Genomic DNA, 15,682 nt, shown 5'->3' with positions numbered 1-15,682 from the left:
TAATTATTGTATTGTCTAAGGCTTTATTTTATTATTATTGTTTCAACAGGCCTTCAAAGACTGGTCACTCTGAAAGCATTATCCTCTCTATTTGAAGCTTTCCTTTTTTTAATGGCTTTGGCTTTAACTGCTTTCAATTCTACTGTTAGTTTAATTGTATTTTTGTGCAATTTGAGTTTCAAAGCTTTGGTAAGACGAACATAATAACAGAATGCTTTTCAAGCAACTATCTCAGGGCAGTATTCACCAACTAGGCCTCGAAGAAAGCAAAACAAATACTGAAAAGAAGCTGGGAGAGGCCGGGGGGGGGGGGGGGGGGGTCCAGCCATCCTCTGTGCCAATGTCAGCCTAGGGTTGGCAAGAAAGTGGTTCTTTAATTCTTCCCGTCTCAATGAGAGGCATTGGCAGAACCTTCTCCCGATTATGCCTCAAGCTGCTTTCTCTCCCGTTCGCCTGTGCCTTGGCTCCAGCAGACGTCTTGAGTGGCAGAAGTGCGTTGGAAAAAGGCAAAAGGCCCTGCCAAAATCTCTTTGGCTCTTCACACCAACGAGAAATGAGTTCAAAGAGCTTTCTGCCTGCTTGCATCTTGGATTGCAGTACGAGAGTTATGGCACGAGGAAGGAGTACATATCTTTGGATCAGGGCACATGCAAGAAGCATCATCCTATGAGCCAGGCATCACTTTGAATTATCTTTGGCATTGCCCAGTGTGGAACACATCTCACCACGCTAAAATAGTGGATGACATCATAAGTGTCATCATAACCAAATGAAATGACATGAGTGAGATGGTTATGTTATCATTAGGCTCATAACAAAGGTCAAACAATAAAACAGCGTTCGAAACACGGTTTGGGGGGCAGCCACCAAGGAAGCTGTCTCAGGCAGCCTCACAAAATGTTCTCTTGTTGGGAGTGGAAATGAGAGAAAAGAACATGCATCTCCTTCTATGAACTGGCACAAGCTCTAAGATCTTCCGAGGAGGACCTCCTCTCGGTCCCACCTCTGTCACAAGCACGGTTGGTGGGGACGAGAGAGAGGGCCTTCTCTGTGGTGGCCCCCCTGCCTCTGGAACGCCATTCCAGGGGAAATAGGACAGGCCCCACCCCTCCCCTCCTTTCGTAAGAGCTTGAAGACCTGGTGGTTTCAACAAGCCTTTGAAAATGACCAGTTCTAACTCAGCCCCACACATTGTCGAATACGGCCTTATTCTTCCTACCAATTACCCAGATTCTTTCCTCTAAGAAAAGAGGAATGAACAGCCTAGCTGCATTGAACTGGGTTCTATGGCAACCTTATATAATTCAGTTCAATATAGTTAAACTGCAGTGTAGATGGGGCCTAAGATAGAGATGATTCTATGTACAGAAACTTATTTCATGCACAACATTATTGAAAATATTGTATAAAATTACCTTCAGGCTATGGTATGAGGTATATATGAAATGTACGTTTGTATTGTCGAAGGCTTTCATGGTTGGAATCACTGGGTTGTTGTATGTTTTTCAGGCTATAATGGCCATTTTTAAAAGAAGCATTGTCTCCTGGCGTTTCACCTGCATCTATGGCAGGCATCCTCAGACCTCACAACCTCTGAGGATGCCTGCCATAGATGCAGGCAAAACGTCAGGAGAGAATGCTTCTAAAACATTTATTTATTTCATTTACAATATTTATATTCTGCCCTTCTCACCCTGCAGGGGACACAGGGCAGATTACAATGTACACATATATGGCAAACATTCAATGCCAAAGACACACAACAGATATAGACAAACAGTCAGAGGCTATTTAACTTTTTCTGGCCACCAGGGGAGAAGTCGCTTTCATCGTCCATCTGCGATACTGATGAAGTACTTCCGCATTCCCCGCATCCCCCGCATGCTAGAGTGCTTTGCTGGAGTCTTTTTTATGGCCTCGTAAATTTTGTTAAATTAGCCTCCCCACACATAGGTGGTACCTAATTTTCCTACTTGACAGATGCAACTGTCTTTCGGGTTGCAAAGGTCGACAACAAGCTACACAATTGGTCGGAAGCTCACTCCGACCCGGGCTGGCTTCGAACTCATGACCTTGTGGTCAGAACTGATTTTAATGCAGCTGACACAGTCCCGGTGGCTATATAGCCTGAAAACCCTACAACAACCTAAACATAAGTTTGTTTAAACCTGGGTCCTATCTCCAAAATATTTCATTATGCACGTTTAGTCCCAAGTATTTCAAATAAAGGATTCTCAATGTGTATTCCATACATACATACATACATACATGATTTCTCAGGCTAAATGGGCATGGATGGGGAGACCCCGAAAAGGGTGACATCTAAACAAAATGAGCTTCCAAGGAAAATAGTCAACCAACAGTGCATCTATATTCTATAATGAATGTGTATTAATATCACTTTAACTACCATGGCTCAATACTATGGAATCCTGAGAGCTGAAGTTTTGTAAGGTCTTTAGACTTCTTTTAACTGGTGCCTCACCAAACTACAACTCTCACGAATCCCATAGAATTGAGCATGGCAGGTTTTTTTTCGTGCAGGTTTTTTTCGTGTCAGGAGCAACTTGAGAAACTGCAAGTCGCTTCTGGTGTGAGAGAATTGGCCGTCTGCAAGGACGTTGCCCAGGGGATGCCCGGATGTTTTTGATGTTTTACCATCCTTGTGGGAGGTTTCTCTCGTGTCCCCACATGGCAGTTAAAGCGAATTAACTCTACAGTGTAGATGTACCCAAGCCAAGGCTCCAACATTTATTCAATAGTTCATTGGTAGCCTTACCTCTTTATATAAGTGAATAGCAGGATCATTCCCACTCAGAAGGAAGACTGTCTCTGGCTGGCCACCAACCTGGACTCTGCAAAGGAAGAAGAAGCTTTTGAAAAATGTCAGTCTACTTGAATACGTATTGAGTTTATTTCCTCCCCCTAATAATTCCTCATTCCGAACCAGATACACACATATTCAGTGAAAGTGGGCACTCCTGTATAAAGTATGTAAGTCAAAAGCTCAATTTAGACCAACGTTTCTCAACCTTGGGTTTGGGACACCTGGGGGGGGGGTCACAAAGGGGTGTCAGGGGGGTCGCAAAAGACCATCAGATTTTCTGTTGGTCTTGGGGTTTTTTGTGGGAAATTTAGCCCAATTCTATCATTGCTGGGATTCAGAATGCTCTTTGATTATAGTTGAACTATAAATCCCAGGAACTACAACTCCCAAATGTCAAGGTCTATTTCCCCCAAACTCCACTAGTGTTCACATTTGGGCATACTGAGTATTTGTGCCAAGTTTGGTCCAGATCCATCATTATTTGAGTCCACAGTGCTCTCTGGATGTAGGTGAACCACAACTCCAAAACTCAAGGCCAATGCCCACCAAACCCTTCCAGTATTTTCTCTTGGTCATGGGATTTCTGAATGCCAAGTTTAGTTCAATTCCATCATTGGTGGAATTCAGAATACTCTTTGATTGTAGGTAAACTATAAATCCCAGCAACTCCAACTCCCAAATGACAAAATCAACCCCCCCCCCCCCCCCCTATTCCACCAGTATTCAAATTTGGGCGTATTGGGTATTTGTGCCAAATTTGGTCCAGTGAATGAAAATACATCCTGTGCATCAGATATTTACATTACGACTCATAACAGTAGCTGAATTACAGTTATGAAGTAACAACGAAAATAATATTATAGTTAGGGATCACTGACCTTCCTTTCTGGGAGTTGTAGTTCACCCATAACCAGAGAAACTGTGACCTCCACCGATGATGGACCTGGACCAAACTTGGCATACAGAACCCCTACTGGAGGGGGTTGAGGGGACTGACTCACCCTAGTGGGAGTTGTAGTTTACCCTACAGCCAGAGAGCACAGTGGACCCCACCAATGATGCAGCTAAAGCAAATTTGCCCAACATAACAAACTTGTCCAACATATCAAACTTGATGGAATTTCTCGGAGTTAACCTGGCATGATGTGAGTTGTAGTTCACCCACAACTTATGCACTTTGTGCAATTAAAAAATTGGCTTTTTCAAATAACTTGGGCAATGCCAGGTACCCAAGCAAGTGAGTAAATCAATCAGGAGCTCCAATCTTGCAGTATATGGAGATCCAACATTTCTCACCTCTGGTTGTCCCTCAAAGTATCCAGGTGCCAACTGTGGGAAACAGAGCTTGAAAAAAAATACTTTTTGGGACTACAACTCCCAGAACCCACGAGTATGGCCTATTATAAAAACTTTTTTTAAGTTCTGAGAAGCAGGAGGATGGATTCAGTGGTGCTTTGGCCTAGTTAGAACAGCTCTTCTAATCTCTTTAAGTCTGGATTGGCATTCCAGTCAACTGTCTCCAGTCAACTCTCCTGCAACATGATCCACTGAGCTGCTAAAACATCGCTACCATCTTCTAGAACAGGCTTTTCTTTAAATAGCCATTATTCCTCTTTATTTCCAGTTTGACTTGTTTCTTTTTTTTTTAAAAAAGAGAAAAATTAGTGACCATAACCTGACCTTGGCTTTCCAGAATTAATGCTAAACGGAAAGGATACATTCAGTGAATTCATTTGCATTTACAGAAACCTGACTTAATCTTTCATTTGTCATTTTTCTCTTGTTTTATTACAATTTATTTAAATTAAAGCTGGCAATTTAGTTCAAGTATTAATCTTAATGATGAAAATTTCAAGTGGAAAGGGCTTGGTGCTTTAACAAAAGCAGTATTTCAAAAATATTGTATTTGCACAGTCAATTGACCTCATCTTTCTTTCGTAGTGAAAGGTACATCTCTATTACAGACTAAATTGCTCAGACATTTCAGTATGGACTATGGCTGGATTTACACTGCTATTTAATGCAGTTTGAACTGCATTATATGGTCAGTGTAGACAAGGCATGGGCAAACTTTGGTCCTCCAAGTGTTTTTTGGTCCACAATTCCTGGCCTCAGGCCCCTTCCTTTTACCTTCATGCCTGGTGTAGACCCACATAAAGCAACTCAATGAAGTTCCATCTGTATTATGTGGGTCTACAGTAATTTCAAACAGATTTTCCCTATTTAAATTTTTTACTAAATATTTCAAATAGATCAGTGGTTCTCAACCTTTCTAAAGCTGTGACCCCCAAATTCAGTTCCTCATGTTATGGTGACTCCCAACCATAAAATTATTATTATTATTGCTACTTTAGAACTGTAATTTCACAACTGTTATGAATCATAACGTAAATATCTGAAAATTCTGGAATATTGTGTCCAATTCTGGGCACCAGAATTCAAAAGAGATATTGACAAGCTGGAATGTGTCCAGAGGAGAGCGACTAAAATGATAAAGGGTCTGGAGAACAAGCCCTATGAGGAGCGGCTTAAGGAGCTGGGCATGTTTAGCCTGAAGAAGAGAAGACTGAGAGGGGATATGATAGCCATGTATAAATATGTGAGAGGAAGCCACAGGGAGGAGGGAGCAAGCTTGTTTTCTGCTTCCTTGGAGACCAGGACACAGAACAATGGCTTCAAACTACAAGAGAGAGATTCCATCTGAACATGAGGAAGAACTTCCTGACTGTGAGAGCCGTTCAGCAGTGGAACTCTCTGCCCCGGAGTGTGGTGGAGGCACCTTCTTTGGAAGCTTTTAAACAGAGGCTGGATGGCCATCTGTCAGGGGTGATTTGAATGCAATATTCCTGCTTCTTAGCAGGGGATGGCCCATGAGGTCTCTTCCAACTCTTTGATTCTATGATTCTATGATCTGATATGCAGGATGTATTTTAATTGTTACAAATGGAACCTAATTAAAACATAGTGATTAATCACAAAAACAATACATTTGGGGGAGTATGGAGGATGGGATTTGCAGTACCTTCAACCGATTCAGCTCTGACTTCCACAGACCACTAAGACCAACTGGACCAAACTTGGCACAGAGAACCCACATGACCAACAGAAAATACTGGAGGTCTCCAAATGGAGAGGAGGAAAAGGAAGAGCCCAGAGGAGAAGGGCGAGTGCAAGCCTCGCTGCCCCTGCTGCCCCACGCTCCTCTCGTCCTTTTCAAGTCTTCCACCAGCGGCAGGGGCCTCGAAGGGGGCGAGAAGAGGGTGGCACCGGGCAGCAGGAGCAGCGAGACTTGTCCTCCTTCTCCTCCAGGGTCTTCCCCTCCTCCTCTCCGTTTGGAGAGAAGAGGAAGAGGAGGAAGAGACCAGAGAAAGGTGAAGGCAATCTTCACTGCTCCACACTCCTCTCGCCGTTTTTTGAGGCTTCCACCAGTGGCGGAGGCCTTGAAGGGGACGAGAAGAGGGTGGTTCCAGGACCTGGCCACTATTTCGGGAGTCGGAGGGGGCGGGGCCAATGCAGGCAACTTCACAAGCCCTCTGAAATGGCCAGATGACCCCTCAGGGGGTTGCAACCCCCAGGTTGAGAACGCTGAAATAGATACCATACAAATTCATTAAGAGAAAAAAGAAGAAAGAAAGACGAAAAAAATGAATATAGTAAAGATATATTCAGCTCTTCCAAACTTCCCCGCATGCTGGAATCCCCTATAATCTTCCATTTCTCATCTTCTAATTTACAATGCCATAAAAATCTCCAGCAGCGCGCAGAAGAATGAGGAAGTACTCCATTGGTGTCACAAGTGGACGGTGAAGCGACAGCTCCCCCAGTGGCCGGAATTCAAAGCATACCCTCATGAAGCTGGAAAGTTAAATAGTCTGTCTATGTATGTTGTGTTTCTATGGCATTGAATGTTTGCCATGTATATGTGCATTGTGATCCGCCCTGAGCCCCCTGCGGGGTGAGAAAGGCAGAATATAATTTGTATCCAGGTGGAGGCAGGATATAAAAATAAAGTTATTGTTGTTGTTGTTCCAGCGGGGTATTCGGACACAAAGCAACACCCTCCAGAAAAGACATTAAAAAAATATTTTACCCATCCTCCATTGCCGTGCTGCCAGAACTCTCCTGGCACGTAGAAATGATGCACCAAGAGAAGGGGAGCAGGAGAAATTTTCCTCCTCCCTTCCCTTCTCCTGGCATGTTATTTCTATGTGCCAGGAGACCTCTAGCAGCATGTTAATAGTGACTAGGTAAGTTATTTTCTGTATTAAAGCTTTTTAAGGGGTTTTGGGAGGGAATGGGGGCTGTCTTGGGGGTTTTGGGCTCCAGAAGCCCCAAAATCCTGAGACAGCTGTGTGGATTGGGAATCAGAAGTCGCACGATGCAATCTCTGGGTCCAATCCACACAGTGCCCACAGCTGGAAAGACCCGGGTCTTCTGAAGGACCCAGGTCTTTCCAGGTGTCAAATTATTTTGGAACAAAGCAGAATTTTCCTGCTTTGTCCCGAAGGAATTCTTTTCTACCTGAGGCATCATTTGGATGTCCCAGGTGAAAACACGGATGGGCATGTATTTTAGGTGTTGTGTGGATGCGCCCTGAGTCTCCTTTGGGAGAGATTAAGTAGGGTATAATAATAATAATAATAATAATAATAATTTATTTGTATCCCGCTACCATCTCCCCAAGGGACTTGGTGCGGCTTACATGAGCCCATAATAATAGTGTAATAATAATAGTATAATAATAATAATAGTAGTTAATAATATTCAGCTAATTATGACAAATGAAAGGAGCAAATCTGGAAGGGCAGGGGTATTATTGAGCTTTTGTAGAGAGATAAATAACCATACATACTCTGCATGATAGAGCTGGAAAGGGGTAAACTGCAACTCCAGGTTCAAGCAGCTCTCTAGAGAGAAAAGGGGATGGAGTTAGTACACTCACTGAAAAAAAGGAAGAAATTGGGCCCCAATTGCATTATCACAGCGCTGGATAAAGCAACAAGTGTTACACTTCTCTAGAAAGTCCATTATTCCACAGCAAGGAAAATCACATTCCACTTTCAACTCCTGCATTTGTGTAGTTTAATAGTTTTGTTTAATTGTGTTATTGGTTTTAACTGGGACATGAGAGAAGCCTCCCACAGGATGGTAAAACATCTGGGAATCCCCTGGGCAGATGGCCAATTCTCTCACACCAGAAGCGACTTGTAGATTCTCAAGTTGCTCCTCACATGAAAAAAATAGTTTTAACTATGCAGTTTTAACATTTCTATATTTTATTCCTTTTCTATGTTTATATATGTTAGGTTTTAATTCACACATTGTTACGATTTTTATGTTAATCACTTTGAGTCTCTTTTGGCAGAAAAAAGCAGGATATCAATATTGTTGGTTGTTGTTGCTTTGTGTTGTTGACTTTGCACTTTTTGTATATTGTGTGTTTGCACCTTTGAGTGCTTTCTGAGCCGCCTCGAGTCCCACCCGGAGATGGTGGTGAGGTATAAATTATTATTATTATTACTAGCTGTCCCTTGCCACTCGTTGCAGTGGCCCACATGGGGGTTCTGTGTTGGAGGTTTGGGCCAATTCTATTATTGGTTGGGTTCGGAATGCTCTGTGATTGTAGGTGAACTATAAATCCCAGCAACTACAACTCCCAAATGTCAAGATTCTATTTTCCCCAAACTCCACCACAGTTCACATTTGGGCATATTGAGTATTCGTGTAGAGTTTGGTCCAGATCCATCATTGTTTGAGTCCACAGTGCCCTCTGGATGTAGGTGAACTACAACTCCAAAAACAAAAGGACACTGCCCACCAAGCCCTTCCAGTATTTTATGTTGGTCATGGGAGAACTGTGTGCCAAGTTTGGTTCAACTCCATCGTTGGTGGGGTTCAGAATGCTCTTTGATTGTAGGTGAACTATAAATCCCAGCAACTACAACTCCCCAATGACAAAATCAAAAAATTTTGAGTGAAGGACATACATTGGGTTGTTGGGTGTCTTGTGTCCAAATTTGGTGTCAATTGGCCCACTGGTTTTTGAATTCTGTTAATCCCACAAACGAACATTACATTTTTATTTATATCGATTATTATCATCATCATCATCATCATCATCATCATCATCATCATCATCACTGCATTTAAGAAGATTTGCTTACTACTTTTAATATATTATCTTTTCATGTTGAAGGTTTTTGGAGATTTACGAGCAGCAAAGAACTAAGGAAACAGAAGATACCAGACAGAGTGCTATGCGAACGGAGATAATTTCTGTTGCATCTCAGGAGAAGTTCACCTTGCTCACAGCACTCACCAAGAAACTAAACGTGGTAAATACAGTTCATTGAAAAAACATATATAAAAAGGGCCAAAGGTATCTTAAGCAAATAGAAGAGTAAAAATCCAGGAGTTAATAAAGGAAGCAAGTCCCAAAGGCAATAGGTAAATCCAGAAAACAATGATTAAAACGTGAACATTAATCCAGGAAACAAAGAGCAGAACATGAGCATGAATCCAAAGTAAATCTATAAAACAAGGGCCAAAACTTGACCATGAATCTTGAGTCTTGAACTAAGGCATGAACGAGAAACAAGACAGGAGTTCCACACTCCAGTAGTGACATTGCTTGATCTAAAATACTAACACCGGGACTGTGGCGCAGCTGGCTGGGAGTCAGCTGCATTAAGATCACTACTGACTGAAAGGTCATGACTTCGAAGCCAGCCCGGGTCGGAGTGAGCTCCCGACCAAAATTGTGTAGCTTGTTGTTGACCTTTGCAACCCGAAAGACGGTTGCATCTGTCAAGTAGGAAAATTAGGTACCACTTTGTGGGGAGGCTAAATTAACTGATTTACGAGGCCATAAAAAATCTCCAGGAAGTATGCAAGTATGGAAAGAATGGGGAAGTACTCCATCAGTGTCACAAATGGACGGTGAAGTGGCAGCTCCCCTGGTGGCCAGAAGCTGGAAAGTTAATAGCATCTGAGTGCCTGTCTATATATGTTGTGTGTCTATGGCATTGAATGTTTGCCATGTATATGTACATTGTAATCCGCCCTGAGTCCCCTGCGGGGTGAGAAGGGCGGAATATAATTACTGTAAATAAATAAATAAATAACAGCTCTCCCCCTAATTTAAGGACTGCAAAACATGAACACATTCCTTTGACCTTGAGAGGCCTGCTTCCACCTCTCTTTCTCCCAGGCTTACCTGCACCTGAATCTCTGGCAGCCTGGTATCTCTGTCTAAGCCAGCTGCTTCCTTGGATGAGCTAATGTTATCCTCCCCTCCCAATCTGTTGGCTTCCAAAACAGTTTCACTCTCACACTCTGTCTCAGCAACAGCATCTTGCTCCAAAACCTCCTCCATTCCCTCAGCTGGAGAACCACCTTTCTCTAAAGGTCCTGAACCCCCAAACCCCTCATCTTCATCCGGCTGAACCACAACACTTTCCTCCTTAGGATTAAACAGCAAAGACAGGTGGAGAAGACTTACGAGCAATGGAATCGAGGTTATATTCTGAGCCTGGTTCATAGTCACAATAAATATTGAGGAAGGGGCTGGCCTTGTCTCCAGAATCCTGCAGAGAAGGGGAGAAATACAACAAGCAAAATATAACTCATTTCACAACAGAAATAGGACTCACCCTGAGTTTTTAAATCATTTTATGTACATACAGCCCGCTCACTGTCATGTTTGGTTTACTGCTTTTTTATGTTTTGTGTACATTATTTATTGTATTTATATGTTTTGTACTTTACTGCGATGTTGTTTATTTTATTGTAATTTGTACTACCTCTGAGGATGCTTGCCATAGATGCAGGCAAAACGTCAGGAGAAAATACCTCTAGAACATGGCCCTATAGCCCGAAAAAACCCACAAGAACCTAGTGATTCCAGCCATGAAAGCCTTCGACAATACATTGATTTGTATTTTATTTTATTGTAATTTGTTGTAATTTCGCCCCTACCAATCTCACAAGCTCATCTTGTGGGCACAAGGGAGAGAGCCTTCTCTTCTGTGGCCCCCCGACTTTGGAACTCTTTACCTGGGGAGATTAGGAAATCCCCTTCACTGGAAACATTTAAAAAGAACCTCAAAACCTGGCTTTTCCGCTGCGCCTTTGGCGAGTAGGTGCTCAGCATGATATTTTATATCCCCTCAACGTTTTCGGCTAATGGAGTTCATGCCCTCCAAATAGGATGTTCTGACCCACAACTCTGTGTGTTTTATGAGTTCCATTTAAACTTCCTGTTCCTATTTTATCTCATCATAGTCTGTTAATTGTTTTTTTTTAATTCAGAATATGTGGCCTGCCCATTGTCATTTCTATCGTGATTGTGTCTATTGGAGTTTTTATTTTATTTTATTATTACTATTATTATTTTATTAATACAATTGTAATACAATTGTCTGGTTGTCCCTGACATGATAAATAAATAAAATTTTATTATTATTTTAATGTCATTTTGATAATGTTGTTGTTGTCTGATGTATATGTTTTGATTTTATTGCTGTATTTTGTTGTCCGGGCTTGGCCCCATGTAAGCCGCTCCAAGTCCCCATCGGGGAGATGGTGGCGGGGTAGAAATAAAGATTATTATTTATTTATTTATTTATTTATTTATTTACTGTATTTGTATACCGCCTTTCTCAGCCTATCGGCGACTCAAGGCGGTTTCCAACAAAACAGTATACATAGTATCATAAAACAATTTAAAAACATTACAATTACATAAATCACAACAGCAATAAAAAGAACATCATTGGCGTCTCCTTATTGTCAAGCACTGCCCAATTCCATCGTCAATCGTCAATTTCCTATATTAATTATCCATATCTGTTACTCTGTGTTTGTGAACGCTTGCTCAAACAGCCACATTTTGACTTGCTTCCGAAACGTTAGGAGGGAGGGAGCAGATCTAATCTCTCTAGGGAGGGCATTCCATAGCCGGGGGGCCACCGCTGAGAAGGCCCTGTCTCTCGTCACCGCCAAACGTACCTGAAACGAAGGCGGGACCGAGAGCAGAACTTCTCCGGACAATCTCAAGGTTCTAGATGGTTCATAAGGGAAAATACGTTCGGACAGGTAAGTTGGGCCAGAACTGTTTAGGGCTTTAAAGGTTAAAACGAGCACTTTGAATTGTGCCCGGTAGCAAATTGGCAGCCAGTGGAGCTGGTGCAACAGGGGGGTTGTATGCTCCCTGAGAGCCGCTCCAGTCTGGCTGCTGTCCGTTGAACCAGTTGAAGCTTCCGGACAGTCTTCAAAGGCAACCCCATGTAGAGAGTGTTGCAGTAGTCTATACGGGACATAACAAAAGCGTGGACTATCGTGGCCAAGTCAGAATTCCCAAGGTACGGGCGCAGCTGGCGCACAAGCTTTAATTTAATTTAATTATTATTAGTAGTAGTATTATTAGGCTCATGTAAGCCGCCCCGAGTCCCTGTTGGGGGAGATGGTGGCAGGGTATAAATAAAGATGATGATGATGATGATTATTATTATTATTATTATTATTATTATGTATTTGCATTGGGGAACAGGTACTACAAGTTCTTATTGGCTCAAATGGAAAGCTATCAGTGATGTTATGACTTGCATGGGGACCAAAACTAACAAAATGAAGTTCAACAGTGACAAATGCAAGATACTCCACTTTGGCAGGAAAAACAAAATGCAAAGATACAGAATGGGGGGTGCCTGGCTTGAGAGCAGTACGTGTGAAAAAGATCTTGGAGTCCTTGTGGACAACAAGTTAAACATGAGCAAACAATGTGATGTGGCGGCAAAAAAAGCCAATGGGATTTTGCCCTGCATCAATAGGAGCATAGTGTCTAGATCTAGGGAAGTCATGCTCCCCCTCTATTCCGCTTTGGTTAGACCCCACCTGGAATATTGTGTCCAGTTCTGGGCACCACAAATTCAAGAGAGATATTGACAAGCTGGAATGTGTCCAGAGGAGAGCGACTAAAATGATAAAGGGTCTGGAGAACAAGCCCTATGAGGAGCGGCTTAAGGAACTGGGCATGTTTAGCCTGAAGAAGAGAAGGCTGAGAGGGGATATGATAGCCATGTATAAATATGTGAGAGGAAGCCACAGGGAGGAGGGAGCAAGCTTGTTTTCTGCTTCCTTGGAGACTAGGATGCAATGGAACAATGGCTTCAAACTACAAGAGAGGAGATTCCATCTGAACATGAGGAAGAACTTCCTGACTGTGAGAGCTGTTCAGCAGTGGAACTCTCTGCCTTGGAGTGTGGTGGAGGCTCCTTCTTTGGAAGCTTTTAAACAGAGGCTGGATGGCCATCTGTCAGGGGTGATTTGAATGCAATATTCCTGCTTCTTGGCAGGGGGTTGGACTGGATGGCCCATGAGGTCTCTTCCAACTCTTTGATTCTATGATTCTATGACTGGGGGAGGTATCCCAGCTATGAATTGTAATTGTCCTTTATGGCAAGTTAACCTGCAGTGGCAATTAAGAGGTTCAAAAACATCATGGGATAAAGCAACGATAGTGAGTGATCCATCTGACTTCCCAGAAGTCAAATCAAGGTCCTCGCTGGATTAAATTTAATTCTAACTGTAAGAACCTCTTAATATGTCTTATTAAATTTCTCGTCAGGAAGACTCCAAGTCTGAGCAGGCTCCCTATGGCTGCCTTAAGTGACAGTTCCAAGAACAAATTCCTGAGCCCTGAATTAATTCTAAACCGCGATGCCCAGACAGCCATGTTAGCCTGCCTTGCAGCAATAACAACAGAAGCGCAGCGTGGAACTTTGTAGAAGGAACTGATTTATCACAGTGTGAGCTTTTCACATATTGCAATCCACCTACTTATGCTCACTTGCCACCAGAAGGTTTTATCTTATCACCAACTGTTTCTGTTAATGGCCGGTGTTAATAATATAGTTTCTAGTTCTGCTCTGATCTCATCTTCAATCGTGTACATTTGGCATTATACCAACAATCTCTTAGATTATGCTCCGTGCAGCTGACGGTTAATTGTAATCCACAAAAAGCTGGTGCTGTATTAAATCCATTAGTCTGAGAGGTGTCATACATTAATTCTAAGTGTATCTTTTGTTTAACAGGATCCATTTAGGAGATCTCAATGTTTCCAGTAAAAAAAATAGGAATCTACTTACCGCCACCTTAAACCATGAAATTACATCATTACTTTTTGAAATAATTAGACTCATACACAGTATATATCTCCAGTAACAGCAATTTGGAAAAGAAAGGCACAGCTGCAACTGTACCTTGTGAAGTCGGATTTGGCCATGGTGGTCTATGCCTTAGTTACCTCTAGATTGGACTATTGCAATGCTCTCTACATGGGGCTGCCCTTGAAGACGGCCCGGAAACTCCAATTGGTCCAACGGGTGGCAGCCAGACTATTAACGGGTGCAAATTACAGAGAGCGGTCAACCCTCCTGTTTAAGGAGCTCCACTGACTGCTGTTTATCTACTGGACCCAATTCAAGGTACAAAGCCCTCCTACCTGCGCGACCGTATTTCCATCTACGAACCCATGCGATCCCTTCGATCTTCCTCCGTGCAACTTGCGGAGACAAGAGAGAGGGCCTTCTCTGCGGTGGCCCCCGGCTCTGGAACTCACTCCCCAGGGATATCAGGCAAGCCCCCACATTGGTAATCTTCAGGAGGAATTTGAAAACCAGGTTATTCCAATGTGCCTTCAGTAATTGAATGTAAGATTCTCCCTGACCACACTTTGCACAAAATGTCCTTAGAAGCACTTTATTTTATGGTTTGTGCAATGAAATGTTTTGTGTTATATTGCTTGTATTGTATTGATGGGCATGGCCTCATGTAAGCCGCCTCATGTAAGCCTCATGTAAGCCTCATGTATTGTAGTGATGGGCGTGACCTCATGTATACCCCGCTCCATCTCCCTGGGGGAGATGGAGCGGGGTATAAATAAATTATTATTATTACTATTATTATTATTATTATTATAGTTGTGTTCATCTTGCACCCATACTCATGAAGAACCAAACACCCAAGTTATGAACAGGATAAATTGTGAAAATGGCTTACTTTGATGAAGGTAATCCCCACCACTAGGCCCCTTTTAGGGGGCGACTTGTTGAAAGTGTCAATAGACACAATCTCAGCATCAACTGAAAAGGAAAGAGACACCTCAGATCAAGGACTATACATAGCAGCTGCAGCAATAGTTAGTAAGATGAATAGAAAACAAAAAGCTGCCCCTTTTACAATCATATCCATTATATTTCTGTGACAACAGAACCTCATAACATTTCTGAATTGAAGTACACTCCAAAAGGAATAAAGCATGTACCACATATTTGTTGTTGTTGTTTATTTGTTCAGTCACTTCCTAGTCTTCGTGATCTCATGGACCAGCCCACGCCAGAGCTTCCTGCCAGCCATGGCCATCCCCAGCTCCTTCAAGGTCAAGCCAGTCACCTCAGCAAGCGAGAGCCCAAAAGTGGCAGGCTAAAACCCAGCGCCTCAATCCATGCCTTTATACCAAATAAGAGGCTCCCTCCTGCGCACACAGAAAACTGGGCGACTTGGAATAATAATAATAATAATAATAATAATAATAATCTTTATTTATATACCGCTCCATCTCCTCGAGAGGACTCAGAGCGGTTCCCAGGTAACATTACAAAACATACAAAGTAAAAAACAAAATAACCATAAAATTAACAAAACAAAATATAAGCATAAAATTGTCGCGATAACACACATATATTAAAAGTAATCCTGCCTGTTCAAGGCAATTAAAAATTTAAAAGGCTGGGCCAAGATTTGTGCGAGCCCAACAATTCTAGGGGGCCCAGGCATTAAGTGCAATGCTAT

At 42.5% G+C, this 15,682-nt stretch overlaps 1 protein-coding gene across 2 annotated transcripts in view; it reads right to left on the bottom strand.

Moving 5' to 3' along the window:
* Positions 1-15,682, bottom strand: part of LOC137094946 (KICSTOR complex protein kaptin-like) — a 46,916-nt gene that overhangs the window by 29,707 nt on the left and 1,527 nt on the right. For both annotated transcript variants that reach the window (XM_067460957.1, XM_067460956.1), the window contains exons 2-5: positions 14,891-14,973; positions 10,329-10,413; positions 7,680-7,734; positions 2,780-2,855 (exon numbers count right to left, since the gene is read on the bottom strand). In XM_067460957.1, the coding sequence (XP_067317058.1) occupies positions 2,780-2,855; positions 7,680-7,734; positions 10,329-10,413; positions 14,891-14,973 (299 nt within the window). The remainder of the gene's footprint in view (positions 1-2,779; positions 2,856-7,679; positions 7,735-10,328; positions 10,414-14,890; positions 14,974-15,682) is intronic.

This window comes from Anolis sagrei, chromosome X (genome assembly GCF_037176765.1).
Source record: "Anolis sagrei isolate rAnoSag1 chromosome X, rAnoSag1.mat, whole genome shotgun sequence".
NCBI lineage: Eukaryota > Metazoa > Chordata > Lepidosauria > Squamata > Dactyloidae > Anolis > Anolis sagrei.
Note: the sequence above shows the minus strand (reverse complement) of the source record. Positions and strands in the feature narration are given on the sequence as shown.